Consider the following 21,995-nt stretch of genomic DNA (forward strand, 5'->3'; position numbering starts at 1 on the left):
GGTCCATTGGTCTATGATAATGCCTCAATAAAATTGTATTGTGGTCCATTGGTCTTTGATAATGTCTCAAAGGTTTATTGTGGTCTTTGATAATGCCTCAGTAAATGGGTCACTTATTGTGGTCCATTGGTCTTTGATAATACCTTAATAAAGGGTATTGTGGTCCATCAGTCTTTGATAATGCTTCAGTGAAAGGGTATTGTGGTCTATTGGTCTTTGATTATGCATCAATAAAAGGTTTTTGTGGTCCATTGGCCTTTGATAATGTCTCAAAGGTTTATTGTGGTCCATTGGTCTTTGATAATACTTCAGTAAAAGGGTCACTTATTGTGGTGCATTGGTCTTTGATAATACCTTAATAGAGGGTATTGTGGTCCATCAGTCTCTGATAATGCTTCAGTAAAAGGGTATTATGGTCTGTTGGTCTTTGGTTATGCATCAGTAAAAGGTTTTTGTGGTCCATTGGTCTTTGATAATGCCTTAATAAAATTGTATTGCAGTCCATTGGACTTTGATAATGTCTCAGCAAAAGTTTCTTGTGGTCCTTTTGTCTTTGATAATGCATCAATAAAAGGGTCACTGTTATTGTCCATTGGTCTTTGATGATATCTTAATAAAGGATATTGTGGTCCATCAGTCTTTGATAATGCCTCAATAAAAGGGTATATATTCATTTTAGAGTTTTCTGTGTTTCATTACATTCCTAGTACATGATACAACAGTATTATTCAGAGTAGATATGAGTGCACTGTTTATGTGAAAGAGGAGTTGTTGTCTGATATATTGTATCAGAAGCCAGTTTGACTCTCTGTCCATCTCTCTTATATAGCAGGAACAGTTCTACAGAAAATATCATTTAAGCCCAGATTTCTCCTATGAAATGCATTCCCTGATCATATTAATGGTATATGGAATTCAGCCCCCTCCCAAAAATAAAAAATGAGGTTTTTTCGTATATATATATATATATATATATATATTCCATTTTGAAGAAATCCTACCCCACTAGCTTCCCTTGTTACCACTACTTAAGAGGTAGCCATCAATTTGATGTTTGCCTGTGTTAAGGGTTTGCATGATTGTATCAACATAGTATCACAAGACGTGTTTAATATCTTTTTAGTTTCAGCCCATCCATCCAGAAAGTCACTATAGTAGTTTGTATTAATATATCTGATGCATTTCCTTATCATTATTTTGTTTTCTTTTAATTGATATATATGTGAATTGTTTTCATAGTTGTCAACTTTGTTGTGTTTCAGCATGGTGTGTATTGTTGATTGTTTACTTACATTTGCTGTCAATGTTTTTTACTTGTTTCAAGTAATGATTGTTCTTATTGAGATTTGTGAAAAAGTTTGGCTTGTTAGTTTTGTAATTTTTGTCATTCTTGCCATTTCTGTCAAACAATGGTGACAAAGTCTGACATGCGTGAATTGTGTCTTGCTTGCATGAACTGTTCATGATCCTCAACCTGCAGTGCATTGCAGAGTTGCCATCCCTACATTCTTCCCAAATCGCCCCGGTGGCCTAGTGGTTAAAGTGTCTGCCCCGGATGCGGGAGGTTGTGGGTTCAATCCCTGGCCGAGTCATACCAAAGACTTACAAAAATGGTACTAACAGCTGCCTCACTAGGCGCTCAGCATTAAGAGGTTTGTGTTAGGACTGGTCGGCCTGGTGTCAGGATAATGTGACTGGGTGTGACATCATGCTGCATGTCTGTGGCATGATGTCCCAGTGCTAGACATCACTGTGAACTGCCACATTGCAGACATTGTAGTGATATGACTGAAAAATTGTTAAAGTTATGTTAAAAATCCATATCACATCACATTCTTCCCAGACACTAATAGAGTCACAGATGCATTGCCTGGTACAGGAAGCGACAACGCAGTTGCTGGCCAGGGGACAATTTTTGTATGTACATTAAGTATAAATCCACATAGATGGCTTGGAGTTCAGTTGGGGAGTGTACTCACTTATCTAAATGGCCCAATGGGCATAAGTCCCTTTGCATTTCTGATGATGGCATTCCGGCCTGTAAGTCCAGGTACATGGGATGTTTGTCAGACCTTGATGATCTATAACACCATCCTTTCTTGCCATATGCTACCACTCTAGCTGCTACCCAACCACTGCAGCCATCCGAATGGCCATACATGTTGGCTGGTGACCAAGTAATGTTACATTCTGGCTGTCAGTGGAATCATAAAGAGATCACAGTTATATCAATCAATATCTTTTGATAAACATTCTGCAAGGCAGTTCCAGAGCCAGACATCCAGATGATAGCTGTACATGTTGTCCAGACAGCAACTGCACCCACTCTTCATTCAACCATCTAGCATGCTCTCCATCTATCTGTATCAGCAAGAAACAGCTATGGCACTTGTCCAGCCACCAATTCAAATCACTGAGTCATTTCTTAATGGTTTATCTGTTAAAGAGATACTTAGAGATGATAGCAATGCCTTTCTTTCGCGTGTGGGAATGCCCTATGTATATTTTGATGTAGGACCTAATGAGTACAATCACAGTAAATGGGGGGATTACCTCAGTGATTTGACATACTCAGATCCTTTTATGGTATGGCTGTAATTAAGTTCAGCTTTCATGTGGCTGTTAAGGAAATGTGTCCCATATTGCTGACTTAACAATTGCCCTCCACAACCAGCTGCAAGCCAAGCATTGAAGACAGTTTAAGTAGATGGACATCCCTCATTCCATATCCTGCTGCAATCAGCAAATATAAAGGGACTATCAGACAATCTGTTGTATAAGGTCTGTAATTTTGCCATTTGTAAGGAATTCTTTTCTGAAAGCCAGTTACCAGTATAATAATAATAATAATAATAATAATAATAATAACAATAATAATAATAATAATAAAGACTTTATTTAGAGAAGGTAACTCAGTTAGTTACAGAACTAATCTACCTTGAGGCCTTCTATCTGTTATATACAATATATACAGTATATACAACATGATGTGAAGAGTCAGGCTTGACACTAAATAATTCAGTAATTTTAAAATTCAAAATATCAAGCCTGGAACACATTCACAGTCATCAGTGAAAACATAAACATATATATAAAACATAAAATATAATCCTGCATTGAAATATTCAGCTATGAAAATGATGTAAAATTACAGAAAAGCAGGCGGTATTTTTTGTACTAGAACTGTTCAATTTTTTAAAGATTTCATCCATTTAAGACATTGATTGTGAAAAGATGAAATGCTAGGAGCCTGCCTTATGTCACTGGGAATGTTGTACCATACCAGTGGACCAGTACATTGAAAACTTTTGTTAAACAATTCCTTCTTTGACCTTGGTATAATGTAATTTTTTCTTCTTATGGACCTTAAATTTGGAGTGCCATCAGCATCTCTTTGGTGAAAGATATTGCTTAGATAGACAGGAATGTCTTTTCTGGATACTTTATACATCAATTTGGCCTTTCTAAGAAATATTCTTTCATGTATTGTTAAAATCTTTATATTATTCATTGCATCCTGAAAATTGTCTATACTTTGATCTAGACTTAAATGGCAAGCCCTTTTTTGGAGTCTTAAAAGTGTTGTTATGTTTGAATTAGAGGTATTACCCCAATTACATTACAGTAGTCCAGATATGGCTGAATATAACTTTTATAAAAGATGACCCTATACTAAAGAGGAATGTATGTTTTGATTTTCCTTAGTAGCCAAAGATAAGAGTTAACCTTTTTTGAAATATGTTTAATGTGAATAGACCAAGATTGTTATCCACGAATACACCAAGAATTTTATCTTGAGAGGTCATATTGAGGCTCACATTGTCGAATAGAACCTGGAGTTTGTCGCTATCTAGCCTTGCTCGTTTTTGTTGTGTTGTAACTAGTAGGGCTCTCGTTTTTTCTGTATTTATGATCATACTGTTTTCCTTGCACCATACTTGAAGTCTGTTGAGAGCATCTTGTAAGTTATTTTCAAGTACTGTTTTGGTTTTACCAATCTCAGACAGTGTAGTATCATTTGCATAAAGGTCAGTGGAAGAAATTGAAGTTCCAATCTTAAGAGGTAAATCATTGATAAATAGTATGAATAACAGAGGCCCAAGGATAGAGCCTCGTGGTACTTCACAATTAATATTTTTACTTTCAGAAAGTTGACCATTTAAAGATACTTTTTGCACTCTATCGGTTAAGTAAGAAGTAAACCAGTTTAGGGAGTTTTCACTGCATTGATAGATTTTTAGTTTTTCAAGCAAAATTTCATGGTCTACAAGATCAAAAGCTTTACGAAAAAATCAACCATAATAGTGCCTACCATTTCTCTTTGATCTAAAAATATCAGGCCATATGTTGGATAAGATCCATGATCTGGCAGTCCTAAGACATTCTCTTTTGAAAGCCAGTTAATGGCATCATTTTCATCACATTTGTATCAAACACATTTGGACACACCAGTGAACTTCTGACATTGGATACACACATTGTTGTAGTGTATTGGATACACACATTGTTGTAGTGTATTGGATACACACGTTGTAGTGTATTGGATACACACATTGTTGTAGTGTATTGGATACACACATTGTTGTAGTGTATTGGATCACTCCACTGTTTTTCAAGATGGATAAGATTGTTTTCCATGTGTAAGCTTGTGCCTGACATTACCCATGACACTTGTAAGCTTGTGTCTAACATTACCCATGACACTTGTAAGCTTGTGCCTGACATTATATATGCCACTTCTAAGCTTGTACCTAAAATTGTCCATGCCACTTGTAAGCTTGAGCCTAACATTATCCATGCCACTTGTAAGCTTGAGCCTAACATTGTCCATGCCACTTGTAAGCTTGAGCCTAACATTGTCCATGTCACTTGTAAACTTGAGCCTAACATTGTCCATGCCACTTGAAAGCTTGAGCCTAACGTTGTCCATGCCACTTGTAAGCTTGTGTCTAAAATTGTCCATGTTACTTCTAAACTTGTGCCTAACATTGTCCATGACACTTGTAAGCTTGTGTCTAAAATTGTCCATGCCACGGTATGCTTGTGTCTAAAATTGTCCATGCCAATTGTTAATGGTTTATTTGTTGAAGAGATACTTGGAGATGATGGCAATGTCTTTCCTATGCTTGTGGGAATTTTCTATATATATTTTGATGTGGGGCCTAATAAGTACAATCACAGTAAATGGGGGGATGACCTCAGTGACATAAGATACTCAGATCCCATTATGGAATGGCTGTAATTAAGTTCAGCTTTCATGTGGCTGTTAAGGAAATGTGTCCTATATTGCTGACTTACAAATGTCCACCACAACCAACTGCAAGCCAAGCGTAGTAGAAGGCTTAAGTAGATGTGGAGGACAAAAAATGGACAACCCTCGTTCCATATCCTGCTGCGGTCAGCAAAGATAAAGGAAGTATCAGACTGTCTGTTGGATAAGGTCTGTGATTTGGCCATTTGTAAGGAATTCTTCTCTATAGCCAGTTACCAGCAATATTTGCATCATGCTGATATCAAACACATTCAGACATGTTTACCACTGATTCCTTCCATACACTACTCAAGTCACCAAAGATAAAGGAAATATCAGGCCACATATTGGACAAGATCCATGATCTGGCAATCCTAAGGCATTCTCATTTGAAAGCCAGCTAACTACTCATCATACTGGTATTGAACACATTTAGACACACAAGTGAACTTCTGACATTGGAATCATACATTGTTGTAGTGTATTTGATCACTCCCATGTTTTTCAAGATGGATAAGTATGTTTTCCATGTGTAAGCTTGTGCCAAAAATTGTCCATGCCACTTCTAAGCTTGTGCCTAACATTGTAGCAATGCCTTCTATGTTAGATCTAGCATATTAGGAGAAAGCCACAGTTTTGCAGGTGATCTGGTTGTTACTTGCCAAGTGGTCAGCCAAGATAGTTTGAAATTAAATCTTCTGCTGCTTTCCTCCAGTCTTTTTTCTAGTGCCCAAAGCCAGTTGAAAATTTGCACCAGTCATACACCTCAGCTTAACTGTCACATATGTTCATGTCACTATTCACATGACATCCCTCAAGTTTCTTTAGTTTGCCTGCCGTGGAAGAAAATAACAATTTCATGCACTCCCATTTATCAGTCATGGGCATTCACATAAGTCATCATTAGCATTGTTACTCAGCTCCAACAGTGATTGTGGGGTATCGGGATGACATCCTCCAAAAACACATGGTCAATAGCTGGAATGATCTTTTGTGTCCATTTTTAGGTTATCTACTCTTTTAATGGTGAAGTGAGAAGGGCCATATCTCAATGCATCCCAGCATTTTGTCCACTCAGGTAAGGAGTTTCTGACCAGTCTCAGTCTCCTGCATGTCCATATGGAACAGATTGTCTCTTTAGTGGAGTTGACTCCCAAAAGGGAGTGGATTTTAGCATAAGAGCTCTGGCAACTCATTGTTTTGCTCAATGCAGCAGCAGATTTGATTCCTCTCAGCTGCCTTTTCTATGTGCACTTTGCAAGATGACCCAGATGACAGATTTGATTCCTCTTAGTGGCCTTTTCTATGTGCACTTTGCAAAATGACCCAGATGACAGATTTGATTCCACTCAGCTGCCTTTTATATGTGCACTTTGTAAGATGACCCGGATGACATATTTGATTCCTCTCAGCTGCCTTTTCTATGTGCACTTTGTAAGATGACCCGGATGACATATTTGATTCCTCTCAGCTGCCTTTTCTATGTGCACTTTGCAAGATGACCTGGATGACAGATTTTATTCCTCTCAGCTGCCTTTTCTATGTGCACTTTGCAAGATGACCCGGATGACAGATTTGATTCCTCTCAGCTGCCTTTTCTATGTGCACTTTGCAAGATGACCCAGATGACAGATTTGATTCCTCTTAGTGGCCTTTTCTATGTGCACTTTGCAAAATGACCAGATGACAGATTTGATTCCTCTCAGCAGCCTTTTCTATGTGCACTTTGTAAGATGACCCGGATGACATATTTGATTCCTCTCAGCTGCCTTTTCTGTGTGCACTTTGCAAGATGACCCGGATGACAGATTTGATTCCTCTCAGCTGCCTTTTCTATGTGCACTTTGCAAGATGACCCGGATGATCCATTTTCTGGTCAACTTAATCAGTAAGTTATGACCACAACCAAAATAGTAGTATGCCAGCATCAGTGGTTCAGTAATGATGCTCTCATGGCAGGAATCCCTTTGGTGAAAAAACAAGCAACTAGGATTTTGGGGTATGTACGGATGTCACAGTGTAACATCATGGAATGCCATGCTTCACCTCAGTATATGACAGCTTGGGTTCATTGGAGTTACCTCTTTACATCACCATTCTGGAATAAAGACATTAGTCAATGCATTTTATTTCTGGAATGGTCATCTCTGTGGGAAAGTAGTCCTTATTAATCTGACAGCTTGGTGTGAGTGGTCACCAACATCATTAACCTGATGATTGAAATTAGCCAACCTATGCATTTGCATTTAGAAGTGTGTAGACTAATGCTCCCAGCTAAAGATAGCCATCCAAATCCTAGCAGGCTCAATGTCATGGCTGACTTGCAGTCAAAAAGGACACTTCATAAAGAGTGGAACTTTCATCAGTCAATCTATCAGCAAATATATATACTTTTAGAGAATCCAATGATAAATAAATGACTGAAAAATTTGCTTTCATGGCCAAGGGTTCTTGTGTTGCATTTGGCTAAGGCAGATATTAGCCATGTGATAGATCTCATGCACACTTATGCCTTTTTTATTTTTATTGTAAATGGATATGACATCATGCAGCTGGGTTTGCAGCCTGCTATACAAGCTAGTGTACATGGCTAAACTTTGTTATTCCAAAAATTGTTTTAAGCAATCAATATTGAAATTCACCAGATATTTAATACAATCATATTGATGTTTCTTATCAATAAGAGCTCATGACTGATATGTTAAATAATATTTTATATAAGCTAGTTTTCAAAACATGTTATTTAAATTTATTTTAATTAAAGTTTTGTTTTATCTGCTCATAGTGCACTTTAGGATTCATGTGATAGACCAGCACAAACCAAAAACTCTGTCTTCCTCCAGCTCTAGTATCACATACTGGCAGATTGAGGCAGAACATAGCATCTTGGATGGTAAGAAGCAATAAGGATTTAGTTTTGTCTAACTTTTATGATTGAAGTTTTGAATGTTTATGCAGGGCTCAAAATTAGTTATAGTCCAATAACCCAAGACTTGTAAAGTTCCTGTTGGACTAGTAGTTTTCATAATTTCAATAGTCCGATGGCTACCAAAGTTCCATTAATCAGCATGTTTGCAGAAGGAGTAGTGAAGATTCAGCAGAACTAGTAAATTTTTCAATCTTCTACCCCATTAGCTCCAAGGAAAGTTGTTTGACCTGGTTATTATGCTATTTGTTATAATTGTGCCTTTTTGCGAGGGATTACAGTTTTTGTTTGGAAAGAAAATGGTGGCTATTTCATGAAATCTTGATGAATATTTTGAGTGACTATTGAACATTTAACTAATATTGTAACACGAAGAACCAAGTGCCAGTTGTATAGTTTTCCTAGTCATATACTGTTCTTTTTATTGATAATTATCTTGAAATAGTTTGAAATGTGTTGGTTCATACATTCTTGCTTAGTATGTTTTGATAACTTTATGTGCAGCAAAAAGTATTTCAAATTTGAAAATGGTGTGATTTTATTTTTAGGTAATGTTCTGAGATGGGAGCAACAGATCAGACTGCGACACATGTTGACTCGTCACTACCTGTGTATTGATTCCAAAACAGAGGTCTCATTAATCACTGACCCAACAGACCCTCGGACTGTCTTCAGACTTCACTCTGTCCTCAAGGTACATATTGTAGAGCAAGTGCTATCATTTAAGCTGTGTTAATATTTTATTGTCATGCCACCATGGTCAAATAAATATGACATGCAGATATATTGTGATAAAGCATACACTGGACATGAAAATTGAGGAAGCTGCAGTGACTAATAAGCTACTAGTCCTCCAGAGTTTTGCTGTTGTGTCCCAGTAGAAAAAAATTTAGCAACACTATATCAAGGTAATATCAGTAGACGATTCATCATAAGTTATGTCCCTTGGAAACAAAAATAAACTCTTATGTTACATTATTGACACATAGATAAATTTTGCCTTTCAGTTGCAATTGTAGTTCATTACCTCGTGGAGATAGCAACAGACATTTTGCACTACCAAGGAGGTGAACTAAAATTATGAAATTTGCTTGCACTGTGGTAAACCTAACAGAATTAGGGTAATGAACTAATGATCATTTCCAGGCCTGTAATTATATCCTTTAAGACTAAACACCAGTGAGATACAGACTTTTCCAGACCTTTAAATAAAAAAGTCAAAAATAAGTTGGTTCATGCTTTTGATATAAAGCCCCAGAATTGTTCATTGTAACCTTAGTTTCAAATTAAATGAATGAAGAAAACAATGTTACCTTTGAGGAAAGGTTCAGATTAAATAGACAGAACAATGTAGCCTTAGTGGAAAGGTATCATATTAAATGGACAGAGCATAATAGCTTTTCTGGAAAATAGTGTTAGTCATATTTAAGGAGTGGGCATAAAGCATTACGCATATAGAAGATCTCAAATGGATAATGATTTAATACTGAATTTATGAAACAAGTTGAGAAATGTCCAGCTTTTTCAATTTATGAAACAAGTTGAATAATGTCCAGCTTTTTCACGCCAAGGCTCACAAAAGTTCATTATTCAACAAGTTTCATATATTCAGTATTATTACTCATTTGAGATTCTTTTTGTTACATAGTTTTTATTTCAGTGGAAGTTATTTACATTGAAAGAAGAGTGAATAATTTCATTCATGCTACTCCTTTCAATTTCTTTGGTCGTAAAAAATATTCCCAACTAAAGTTGAACTAGTATTGACATTTAAAAGTAGATTATACTTTTCTTACAAATTATAAATCAAGGAGCAAGTGTCCTTCCAAATAAACAGAATATTTTACACAGACAAAATCATTTTTCGATACAAAATGTCCAATGTATGTGATGTTGCTTTGTTTAATGCGCTACCTGTACAGTTGACAATCCATGTTTACTTAACCTTGAAATGTCACTTTCACAACAAAACATTACATTGATATTGTGATATTCATGTGAAAGAAGGTTTACTGGTTGCATAAATTCCCATATTTATGGTAATGTATTTGTGACCGGATATTTGCAGAGTTCGATTTGGAACAGTAGATGACAGTATATGCAAACAAATTTCATTTTGACTCGGAATTGCATCACATATTTACCATGAAAATAATGCAGTGGTTTGATAAACTTCAGTCAGTTTGGAGACCGGTTTATGTTGACATTCTTCATTGAAAAGAGGCAAGTTTATTTACTTCTGTTAGTTAACATCTAAACAACACTTGTATATAAGGTGGATTCCATGCTACAGATATACCGCCTCCCTCAACCCCACACAATCACTACCCGAATTTTTACTTGTTCTTATTGGTTTTGTATTGTGGTTGTAGCCATTTTTCATATTATGTTATAAATGACATAGCAAACCCCTGTGGGGATAAATTAGCCATATTGAAACAGACAAGACCCTTTTTCCCCAATTCCCTTTATGCAAGTTGATTCAATAAATTGTGGCCAAAAATGTTTGTTGAAAACAAAAAATTGCAGATTCATGGTTAAAAACGTTTTCCCATGATTGCAGCCAATCAGTAAAGAGAAAACTGCACAATAATTTCATGAGCTTATTTGGTCCATAAGAATCAAATAAAGTGATATTTTAACGTGTTAATATAAAAAATTTGAAACTGACACTTTTTTTAATTGTAATCATGATTATATGTGGGGTTTGTTTAGGTGTTGTCTAATGTTGTAAAGTGCTTTGAGCTTGTAAAGATTAGGTGCTATACAAAGTCCTCATTATTATTATTATTATTAGTATACTATAGAAAAACTATACCTACTATGTGACAAAACAATGTTATTCTTGTCACATGTCACATTCCTCAAAAATATTGTTTCCTTTCGGTAACTTATAAATGACTCAAAGAATGGAAAACAAATTTGATATAAGACAAGATCACGTTCAAGATTGATGCTACAGAGTTATGCCCCCTGTTTGTCATCAGATTGTGCCCTTCAATTGAACTATTCCTGTAGGGGTGTTCATGTTATATGCACACATTTCTAGTTCTTTTCTTACAAATAATGCCATTATTATGATCTAAGTGGTATTTAAAATTTAATTGTCAGAAAATTGTAACCTAATTGAAAAAGGGTGTTTTTCATTAGAAAGTCTAATAAGGACAAAAATTTGAAGTGGAGCTCATTAAACTTGTTCAAATATATTTTATGACAGATTTTTCATTTCTTGCTAGGACAAAGGCAAGAAATTTAAAGTGGAGCTCATTTGATAGTTTGGACATCTTTTTATGATGTATTCTTTTTAATTTTTTGCTTCAAGGAAATTGATTTAGAAGTGGAGCTCATTTGAATAGTTCAGATTTATTTACTGATAAATGTTCATTTTTGTTGTTGCTAGGAGAGGGATGAGATCCAGTTTGAGTCCTATGCCAGAATTGAACATGTTCTCACAGGATGCTGGCTTCATGCTTTGAAAGGTAACTTGCACTTGAATCAGTCTATTCTTGAACAGCATAAAGACATACTGATAGGATCTGAAAAAATATAAAACACAATGTAGTCATAATCTGCTTTTGCTTTCCTTTCAGGTTTGGTGTATTTTCTAACATTTTAGTTCCTCTGTAAGTGCCTCAGGATCCCATGAGATGGAATTGGTCACATGATGAGTCTGCATCATTCTAACATATTTCACCTAGTTTAAATTTTTTATGCATAAGGCTAATTTATTTGCTTAAATGTGAAATCTGATGAGATATCTCAGGTGCCATTGTTAGAACCCTGTGTCACCTGACCAACTAAATCATCTGACCACTGCTTCTATAATCACATTTGCAATATGAGGGTGCAATAACCTAGATAAACTGTGGCCAACAATGTCATACCATCATGCTGAGCAAATTATTTTAAATCCACTGCCATGCTTTTTGGGGTGGGTGGGAAGGTAACTTAATGGCTGAAAGAAACAAAATTGCAAGTACAGAATAAAAATATTTGTTTGAACTCTATAGCATAGTTGTTTTAACATATTTATAACATTTAAATCTAGTGGAATTTACATAATTCAGAGTGCAAAGCCCAACTGTTTTGTCGTCCAGCCCATGTTAGTGGGAAGTAATCTATATCAGTCACTTTTCTGTGGTGGCATAAACAGTTTTTTTGGTTCTGGTTACAAGTTTTAATTTGCATATATTTTGTAAAACCATTGATAGATTCTTACCATACTTAACAGGAACAATCATAACGCTAAAATGATTCATTTTTTGAGTTGGTTGCTCTTTTTATCTTGGCGTAAATTTCACAGCAGTCAATACTTGGTATTAAGGCTCTGGATACATTCTTTCATTTCCTTATATTTTCTAAACCTCTAGATAGATTCTATCATAAATGACATCATGGAGCCAAGATAATTTATTTTACAGCTTGCTTACTTGCCCCTTTAATTTTTAGGTCAGATTCACAGTCACATAACATTTGCGTCACGGTTTTGGTTGAAGTTTTATTATTTGCTTATCTTTCCTAAACCCTTTTATTAAGTTTTTCTGATTTGAAATTAATCATTATGAAGCTAAATTGAATAATTCAGTTATATACCTACTTGCCCATTTATCCTTGGGGTCAAGGTTACAGAATAAAGTTTTGGTTTAAAATTTTACATTTGCTTGTTTATTCAAAACACATTGATTAATTTTTGTCATAATTTAGATGAATTCTTATGACAATTTATTCTACAACATGCAGTCTCTCCCCTTTAATGTTTAGATTAAGGTTACAGTCATAGAAAATTTGTGTTATGGTGTTGGTTAAAGTATTTTCTATTGCTTGTATTTCCAAAAGTCGTTGATGGATTTTGTTCATACATGAGCCCTGTAATTTTTAGATAAAGGTTACAATGAGAGAAAATTTGTGTTATGATGTTGGTTAAAGTTGTTTTTTTTCTCATTTGCTTGTGTTTCCAAAGTCATTGATGGATTTTGTTCATACAGGGAATGGGTCATTATGAAGCTTAGACAGTTTGTTTTGCAACATTTAGACCATGGTGTCATCATGACAGTTTGTTTTGTGACATTTAGACCATGGTGTCATCATGACAGTTTGTTTTGTGACATTTAGACCATGGTATCATCATGACAGTTTGTTTTGTGACATTTAGACCATGGTGTCATCATGACAGTTTGTTTTGTGACATTTAGACCATGGTGTCATCATGACAGTTTGTTTTGTGACATTTAGACCATGGTGTCATCATGACAGTTTGTTTTGTGACATTTAGACCATGGTGTCATCATGACAGTTTGTTTTGTGACATTTAGACCATGGTGTCATCATGACAGTTTGTTTTGTGACATTTAGACCATGGTGTCATCATGACATTTTGTTTTGTGACATTTGTGACATTTAGACCTTGGTGTCATCTTTGCAGTCTGAATTCTCTTCATTCCTGTAGTAATGCAGTATTTTCTGCACTTCTCTTTGAAAGGAAGTTTTGAACATTATGATCACCTCCTTCTATCTGTAAATTTGTCTCATAAACTTGGTACAAAAGGATGTCTCCATATGATAACATTCTATAGTGTTACACATGTAATTTACAGACCTCTCTCCTCTGGTCCTTGAGAAGGGGTTGGAAGTCAGATATACTTGCATTTTTAATATAATTTTACCAAACTTTAAAGTGATAGCAGAATTGTACATTACATATATATATATATATATATATATATATATATATATATATATATATATATATATATATGGGTTTTGGGAAGACCACTGTGTCATTGTCAAAGAGTTTGGAGGGTGGGGTTCTGTGATATGTAACAAAAGCATGGTATTTACCTGGGGAACCATGAAAGTAGTTTTAGTTTTCATTAAATTTTCATATATTTCTAACAATCATACAAATTCTTACACATTACCTTGTTACCTATGGATATTGCAGATAATTGATGAAGTTGTTGTTGAGGTAATGAAAATTTATAAAAAAAAACTTTATGAAAACCACTACCTTTTGTTCGGTTAAAACTATTCTATTATTATTGTCCATGTAACCATGGCGAGATACAGGTGTCACATTTCCAGTGGCATGAGCATTATATTTTTCTGTTAAGGTGTTTACATACAGATACAGGAGAATATGTTAACACTAGCTTTCACAGGATAATTGTTTAGCAATGAAGATAAATGAACAAATTTGCATTCTGGCATGAACTGGACATTGGTGCTTTTTCTTGTAGATGAAGACTATGAGAAAAAGGAGTTCGCCAACAATGATCAGGAACAGTCCATGTATGGACTCAAGTGGGATGGAGCCTCCTTAAGAAAGGTGAAGATATGTTTGTCTGACCTGCAAAGCACAAGACATAGGTGTCAATTTCCAACAGCATAGTTATAATTGGCATACAAGTCACTGTTATGATTTTGCATTAGGCATAGTTTCTAGGACTCTGTAGAATGTACAGTCATGAAACTGGGGCCCCACATATCATAGTGGTCTCAGATGACTGCCTTTACTAATCACTGTCATCTCACCTCTGTCTTTGTGGGTTCATGTCTCGAACTTGGCCAGTGTGGGTATGTGTAAAATCTTGCCAGTAGCTTCTCTGGGTTAGAAGTTCTTACTGGGGTTTTCCAGGGTACTTCCTTCACCAGTTGTCCTGGCCACCATGTATCGCCTATCTTGCGCTAAGAAATGGTGTTAAACCCAAAACAACAGCAGTCATGAAACTTTATAGGTAAAACAAGGTCATGGTGACCTACTTCTCAAGTGATGTTAAATTTTGCATTTAGATCAGTTTCTTTGACAATGTTGCATGTGTATTCATGAAACTTGATGAGTGCAGAGTTCCCATGCTACCGGGAAATCGCGAAAAAGTCAGGAGAAATAATAATTTCTTTCCTGACCATGAAAAGTCCTTAAATTTTGCACATATTGATGAAAGTCGGGGAAAAACCCAGGAATTCTTCACCAGCACTTGACGCCCGAAACAATCACTTAATTGAGCTGTAACTAACTGTTCATGAGTTAAATTTATCGAGTTCTAACCAGAACATTCAGAGGGTGCAGTATGGCTCATTTGGTTGCTTGCAATAAACATATATGCTGAGTAAATCCAAATGCTCAGTGGATTAGAGTCATCCAGTAGACTGGATATGTACACTTGTATGTATGATACATATGTTCTTTTATGTTTACAGTATTTTTACTTTATAATCATATTTTAATTTAGAGGTATGGACTTTGTAGTTTGAAATAAAGAATTCTTATCTTATCTTATCTTTTATTTTCAAAGTCAGCTCAATATCTGTATCTTCCCTTACATGGAAGGCATGAAAACCATTCTAGCATAATAAGAGACCAACATGGTGGTGACAAAGCGTAGCTGCTTACCGGATGGCCTAGCAAACTTTAAACATTGTTAGATCAAGTGATACATGCATGAAATTGATATGAAAATTACCTGTTTTCTCAGAAATTGTGACTGTTGTAATCATTATATCTTTAATCTGCTAAAACACAAGATAAAACTATGGCGATGGTGAAATGAGACCTGGTAAAAAAACTCTAACAACCCAAAATTTGAAATTTTGTAGAGAAAAAATAAAAAATAAAAAATATTAAATGAAAGTCATATACTGGTTGTAATAAAAAGACAAAAAAAAAAGACAAATGAAATAACACAAAATTTGAAATATTTATATATTCTGAGAACAACTTCTTGAGTTTTGTTGTATCGTGTGACTACCAGTACGTTGACATGTGCTCCCTGCTTGATCAGTCAGACTGGCCAGATTGCTAGTTTTTACAAAAAGTATCAGACTTTCATTTAATATAATTGAATTTCTGTACAACAACATTAAAAAGGAGTTTGTTGTTGATATCACATGACAGTTGGACTTCAATGTCACCTTTGTGTCAACTATCCAAGAGATACCTCTGCATATTGCATTATTCAATGCCCATTCAGTAGGACCACCGGAAAAGCGCACAGAAATAGTTAATTTTATCAACGACCAGAATATTGACATCTTTTTCCTGACAGAAACGGCTGAAAACATCATGCAATGAGCCCAAGTGTGCAGATCTAACACCCACTGGTTACTCTATGAAGTCGTTCCCCCGTAATTCTTGTGGAGGTGGAATTACTGTCATCAATAAGAACTCCGTGATCAAACATCTTAACCACACCACAACATTCAGTTTCGACCACACATCGTTTGAACTAGTCCAAACCACACTCACAATGGAGCAAAGGTCAGTCCATTTTTTCTGCCTATACCACCCTCCTCTTAGTAGAAAAAACAAGCTGGCTGAATCTCTCCTTTTGGAGCAGTTTCCGAATCTCCTGGAGTATGGAAATTCGATAGGTGGCAACCTGATTATTCTTGGAGATTTCAACTTTTCACTTTGACTGTCCCAGAAACCCAAACACATCAAAACTCATAGATTCCATTAATGTTTTCAACCTCAAACAGTGAGTTAACCAACCCACCCATAAACATGGTCACATTTTAGACTGGATTCTTCATAGACCTGATGATAACATTCTACAGTCCTCCCTGGTATCCCATGACCTTGCATCAGATCACCTCTGCATTATATGCCATCTTCACGTATCAGTACCTAACCCTCCACCTTTATCTGCTACTAAGAGAAACCTCCGTATGATAAATAGAACCAAACTAATGCACGACATCCAAGCAAACCTAACAACTTGCTTACCTCCTACAGCAGAACAACTCAGTAACTGCCTGCGTCCATTGTTCGACAAACATACCCCAGATACCAAGTGCAGAGTATCAATTCAAAAGTGTTCTCCATGGTATGGCAGTGTTAGGGACCAGCTTCGCACTGCTAAAAGAGACTGCCGTAAAGCTGAGAAGCTTTGGTTTTCCACCAGACACCCTATTCATAAGCAAATCTATGAAGCCGCTAAGAAGAATGTCACAAATATAGTCCATGCAGCGAAATCAGCCCACTATACTACTTAGATCATGGAAAGTTCCAGCTGCAAAGAACTCTTCGAGATTACTAACAAGCTAATGTCAAGGAACAAATCTACACCACTTCCAACTACCTTCTCTCCAGTCGACCTTCCGGACATGTTTGCAGATTTCTTTTGTGACAAAGTACAAACCATTAGAGATAAGCTTCACACCACAGTTTCAACTGACTCATTGTCACAATACAGTTAGGATACAGAATTTGAGCGGCAACCATTAGTAGCATTTGGACCTGTCCCTATGGATTTCGTATGTACAATCCTGATGAAGAGTGCACCAAAGTCATGTGAACTTGATCCAATTCCAACATCACTGCTGCTTGAGTGCTTCGATCCAGTATTGCCTTCACTAACTGATGTTATTAATACCTCTCTCTCATCCGGGGAATTCCCATCATTTTTCAAAACTGCTGTTGTAAAGCCTCTGCTGAAGAAACCAACACTAGACCATAATGATTTAAAGAACTACTGCCCAGTTTCTAATCTCCCATTCATATAAAAAATTTTAGATAAGGTTGTTCTATCTCAGCTTGTATCTCATCTGAATTCAAACAGTCTTTTTAGCAATGTACAATCTGCATATCACCCATGCGACAGTACTGAAACTACTCTTCTAAAAGTAGTTAATGACATTCTCTCTGCGTTGGAAAGTGGAAAGATTACAGTCCTCACCCTCCTTGATTTGTCTGCAGCATTTGACACAATAGACCATGATATATTACTTCACCATCTCCAGCATGTATTTGGCATTCATGATACAGTCTTACTGTGGTTCAAGTCCTACTTGGTCAACAGGACATAGATTGTATCTGCAAATGGAATACACTCCAGGCCTATAGTTCATCTATGTTGTGGTGTTCCACAGGGGTCTGTTGTTGAACCTGTTCTCTTCACTCTCTACACTCATTCGCTCTCAAGTGTCATATATCATCATCCAGTGTCTCGCCAACTGTACGCTGATGCCACCCAAATATACAAATCTAGCCACCCAGCTGAAGTTGATAATACCATCCAGGGTGTAGAGAGGTGCATTTCTGATGTGAAATCATGGATGACATGTAACAAGCTGCAAATCATTCACATCCTTTACCTCAAACAATAAATATCAGCAACACCAACATTAAATCCACACAATCAGTACGAAACCTAGGTTTTACTCTGGACAGTACTCTCACATTGCACCAACATGTCATAAACATATGCAAGGCTGCATATCTTGAGCTGAGATGCATCAGTTCAATTCGCAAATATCTTTCAGTTGATGCCACGAAAACACTTGTGTGTTCATTAGCACTTTCAAGACTGGACTATTGTGACTCAGTTCTGTCTCTGGCTCATCTCAATATCTGCTCCAGAAACTTCAAAAAGTTCAAAACACAGCTGCTTAGAGTACCACGATCAGAGCACACCTCCCCACTGCTCTGTACCCTACACTGGCTATCCATTCGATCCAAAATCAAACACAAAATTTGTTCTCTGTGCTACATTTCACTGTTGAACCCTAGTCCAACATACCTATCCAACCTCACCTATGTGTACACACCAGCAAGATACTTACGCTCCTTTTCTATCAATTGTATGCTCATTATTCCCACTATGAAAACAAAGTCATATGGACAGTGCTCTTTTGCATACCAGGGCCCAGCAATGTGGAATGAATTGCCCACTGAACTTAGACACAAAGACACAGTGATCCCATTCAAGAGTGCTCTCAACACTTATTTCGACTGCAAGAATAAACTTAAAGACCTAATAATGTTTCCTACCTTAAATATTCTCAGCATGTTTTTTGTGTGTTTTTTTATGTTTTCTGATTTCATGGTGTTTGTATTTGTAATCATATCATTATATGTTTTTTATCTTGTAGGTGTTGTCTAATGTAAAGCGCTTAGAGCTTCTAAAGATTAGGCACTACACAAAGTACTCATTATTATTATTATTATTTGAGATTTGTGAAGTCATGTGACTAGTAATGAAAATGGCAAGTACAGGGTCAGGTTTCATCTATGCTATAGTATCGTCTAGTCTGTCAGTGGATTAAAGACATAACAATTATTATACTTGCCATTTCTGAGAATAAAAATTATTTTCCTATCGATTTCATGCAGGTATAAGTCGATATAACATTCATTTAAATTTTCTCGGCCTGCTGGTAAGTGACTACCATATGTAACTACCACACAGTGGCAGCACATTCCTAATTTTCGATCGGCAATTGCAATTACCCCACACCCAAATGTCCAAATATGAAAAATTGGATGGGAATATTCAGAGGAAACCCGGATTAGAAAACGGACTACTATATGTTTTAAGCCAAATTTGTATTCTAAATTGTTGAATCTCATAGCTGAAATGAGAAATGTCGTTCCTTGTATTATATATTAAAAATGATATGAGCCTCCATATTGATTCAAGAAGACAAGTTGATTTTACAGAAAAATCAGTCCTTGTTTATACAACAGTACATAATTTTTTAAGGTTTTTTGACAAAATTGAAATCAACCCTTTTGAATTTTTTTTTAATGATGGATTTTTAGCAGATCATTTTAAGGAGATTAGGTTGTTTGAAAAATCTTGTTTGGGATTTTATTGGCACAGATAAATTCAGGGTTAAACTCTTTTTGTTACAAGACAAGATTCTAATTATAAATGTTTACTTTTCATAACATGCATATATATATATATATATATATATATATATATATATATATATATATATATATAATTCTTTAGAATTAAATATTTGAAAAGAAAACAAATTTTAATTTATGTTCATTATGTTGTCCCTACTTAGCAACATAATGCAGGTCAGCAAAATAAAGTTAGAATTTTTATTCTGTACATTGAAATGACTTTACATGCAATTTATAGGAATATAATCAAACCTGTTTCATGTGATACATTTTATGGTTTTGTACATGATCATCTTACTGGCTTAGTTGTTTTGGAGAGTCTTGAAAAAGAAATATCTTTAGATTTAGAAAATGCATGTTTTATAATCAAAATGTACTTTAATTCCATTCAGAAATGGTCATAAGTGAACCTTCAAAAATTAATTTCATCCTGGAAAAACACTTACCTTGAAGGATACATTTTTACTATATGAAAAAGCAGATCACAGCAAACTTCTTTCCATACTCTTGTGACTTTGAATGATTTGTGGATTATATTACAGTAGATTACGGCAAACTACTTTTCATGCTTTAGTGACTTTGAAGATTTTGTGGATGATATTACAGTAGATTATGGCAAACTACTTTTCATGCTTTAGTGACTTTGAATGATTTGTGGATTATATTACAGTAGATTATGGCAAACTACTTTTCATGCTTTAGTGACTTTGAATGATTTGTGGATGATATTACAGTAGATTATGGCAAACTACTTTTCATGCTTTAGTGACTTTGAATGATTTGTGGATTATATTACAAAAGATTACGACAAACTACTTTTCATGCTTTAGTGACTTCTTTGAATGATTTGTGGATTATATTACAGTAGATCACTTCAGTAGATCATGGCAGACTACTTTCCATACTCTTGTGACTTTGAATGATTTGTGGATTATATTACAGTAGATTACGGCAAACTACTTTTCATGCTTTATTGACTTTGAAGGATTTGTGGATGATATTACAGTAGATTATGGCAAACTACTTTTCATGCTTTAGTGACTTTGAATGATTTGTGGATGATATTACAGTAGATTATGGCAAACTACTTTTCATGCTTTAGTGACTTTGAATGATTTGTGGATTATATTACAGTAGATTATGGCAAACTACTTTTCATGCTTTAGTGACTTTGAATGATTTGTGGATGATATTACAGTAGATCACGGCAAACTACTTTCCATACTATAGTGACTTTGAATGATTTGTGGATTATATTACAGTAGATCACTTCAGTAGATCATGGCAGACTACTTTCCATGCTCTTGTGACTTTGAATGATTTGTGGATTATATTACAGTAGCTCATAGCAAACTACTTTCCATGCTTTAGTGACTTTGAATGATTTGTGGATTATGCTACAGTAGATTACGGCAAAATACTTTGCATACTCTTGTGAGTTTGAATGATTTGTGGATTATATTACAATAGATCATAGCAAGCTACTTTCCATACTCTTGTGACTTTGAATGATTTGTGGATTATATTACTGTAGATCAAAGCAAGCTACTTTCCATACTCTTGTGACTTTGAATGATTTGTGGATTATATTACAGTAGAGCTGATTTGTGGATTATATTACAGTAGATTATGGCAAACTACTTTCCATACTCTTGTGACTTTGAATGATTTGTGGATTACATTACAGTAGATTACGGCAAACTACTTTCCATACTGTAGTGACTTTGAATGATTTGTGGATTATATTACAGTAGAGCTGTCAAGATACAGAATTCTGCAAAATTTCTTACTTTTTAACAACTTTTACAACAGGTTTTGTGTGATATAATGAACTAAAGGAATTTTTTCAGGTTATGCTTTTGGTCAGGTTGCTGCTTTAAAAGATGCAGTATCACATCTACAGAGGTTGATCAATGAGTTGGAAATGTGTGTTGTCTTGCATGAATTTTAGCACAGAATCAAGCTGTATGTAAAAGTCGAAAAACTGAGACACAGAATCCTTTTAACGCTATTATCTCATGGTTTTCTAAATGCATCACAGGAATTTAAATGTTTTATTTTTTTACAAGTTATTCATGATTGCTTGTGGGAAATTTATCTGGTAAGGGATCTGTATATGTGTGCTGCTTGATAAGTGCTATATGCTAATGACCACATCATAAGTAGCATACCATATGATAAGT

At 35.5% G+C, this 21,995-nt stretch overlaps 1 protein-coding gene across 1 annotated transcript in view; it reads left to right on the top strand.

Annotated features, from left to right (window-relative positions):
* LOC149779970 (inositol 1,4,5-trisphosphate-gated calcium channel ITPR2-like) overlaps positions 1-21,995 on the top strand; it is a 290,413-nt gene that overhangs the window by 72,584 nt on the left and 195,834 nt on the right. The window contains exons 10-13 of the mRNA XM_089936693.1: positions 8,037-8,144; positions 8,726-8,871; positions 11,578-11,656; positions 14,414-14,502. Of these exons, the coding sequence (XP_089792819.1) occupies positions 8,037-8,144; positions 8,726-8,871; positions 11,578-11,656; positions 14,414-14,502 (422 nt within the window). The remainder of the gene's footprint in view (positions 1-8,036; positions 8,145-8,725; positions 8,872-11,577; positions 11,657-14,413; positions 14,503-21,995) is intronic.

Source organism: Sinohyriopsis cumingii, chromosome 16 (genome assembly GCF_028554795.1).
Source record: "Sinohyriopsis cumingii isolate HCF-2022 chromosome 16, ASM2855479v2, whole genome shotgun sequence".
Lineage (NCBI taxonomy): Eukaryota > Metazoa > Mollusca > Bivalvia > Unionida > Unionidae > Sinohyriopsis > Sinohyriopsis cumingii.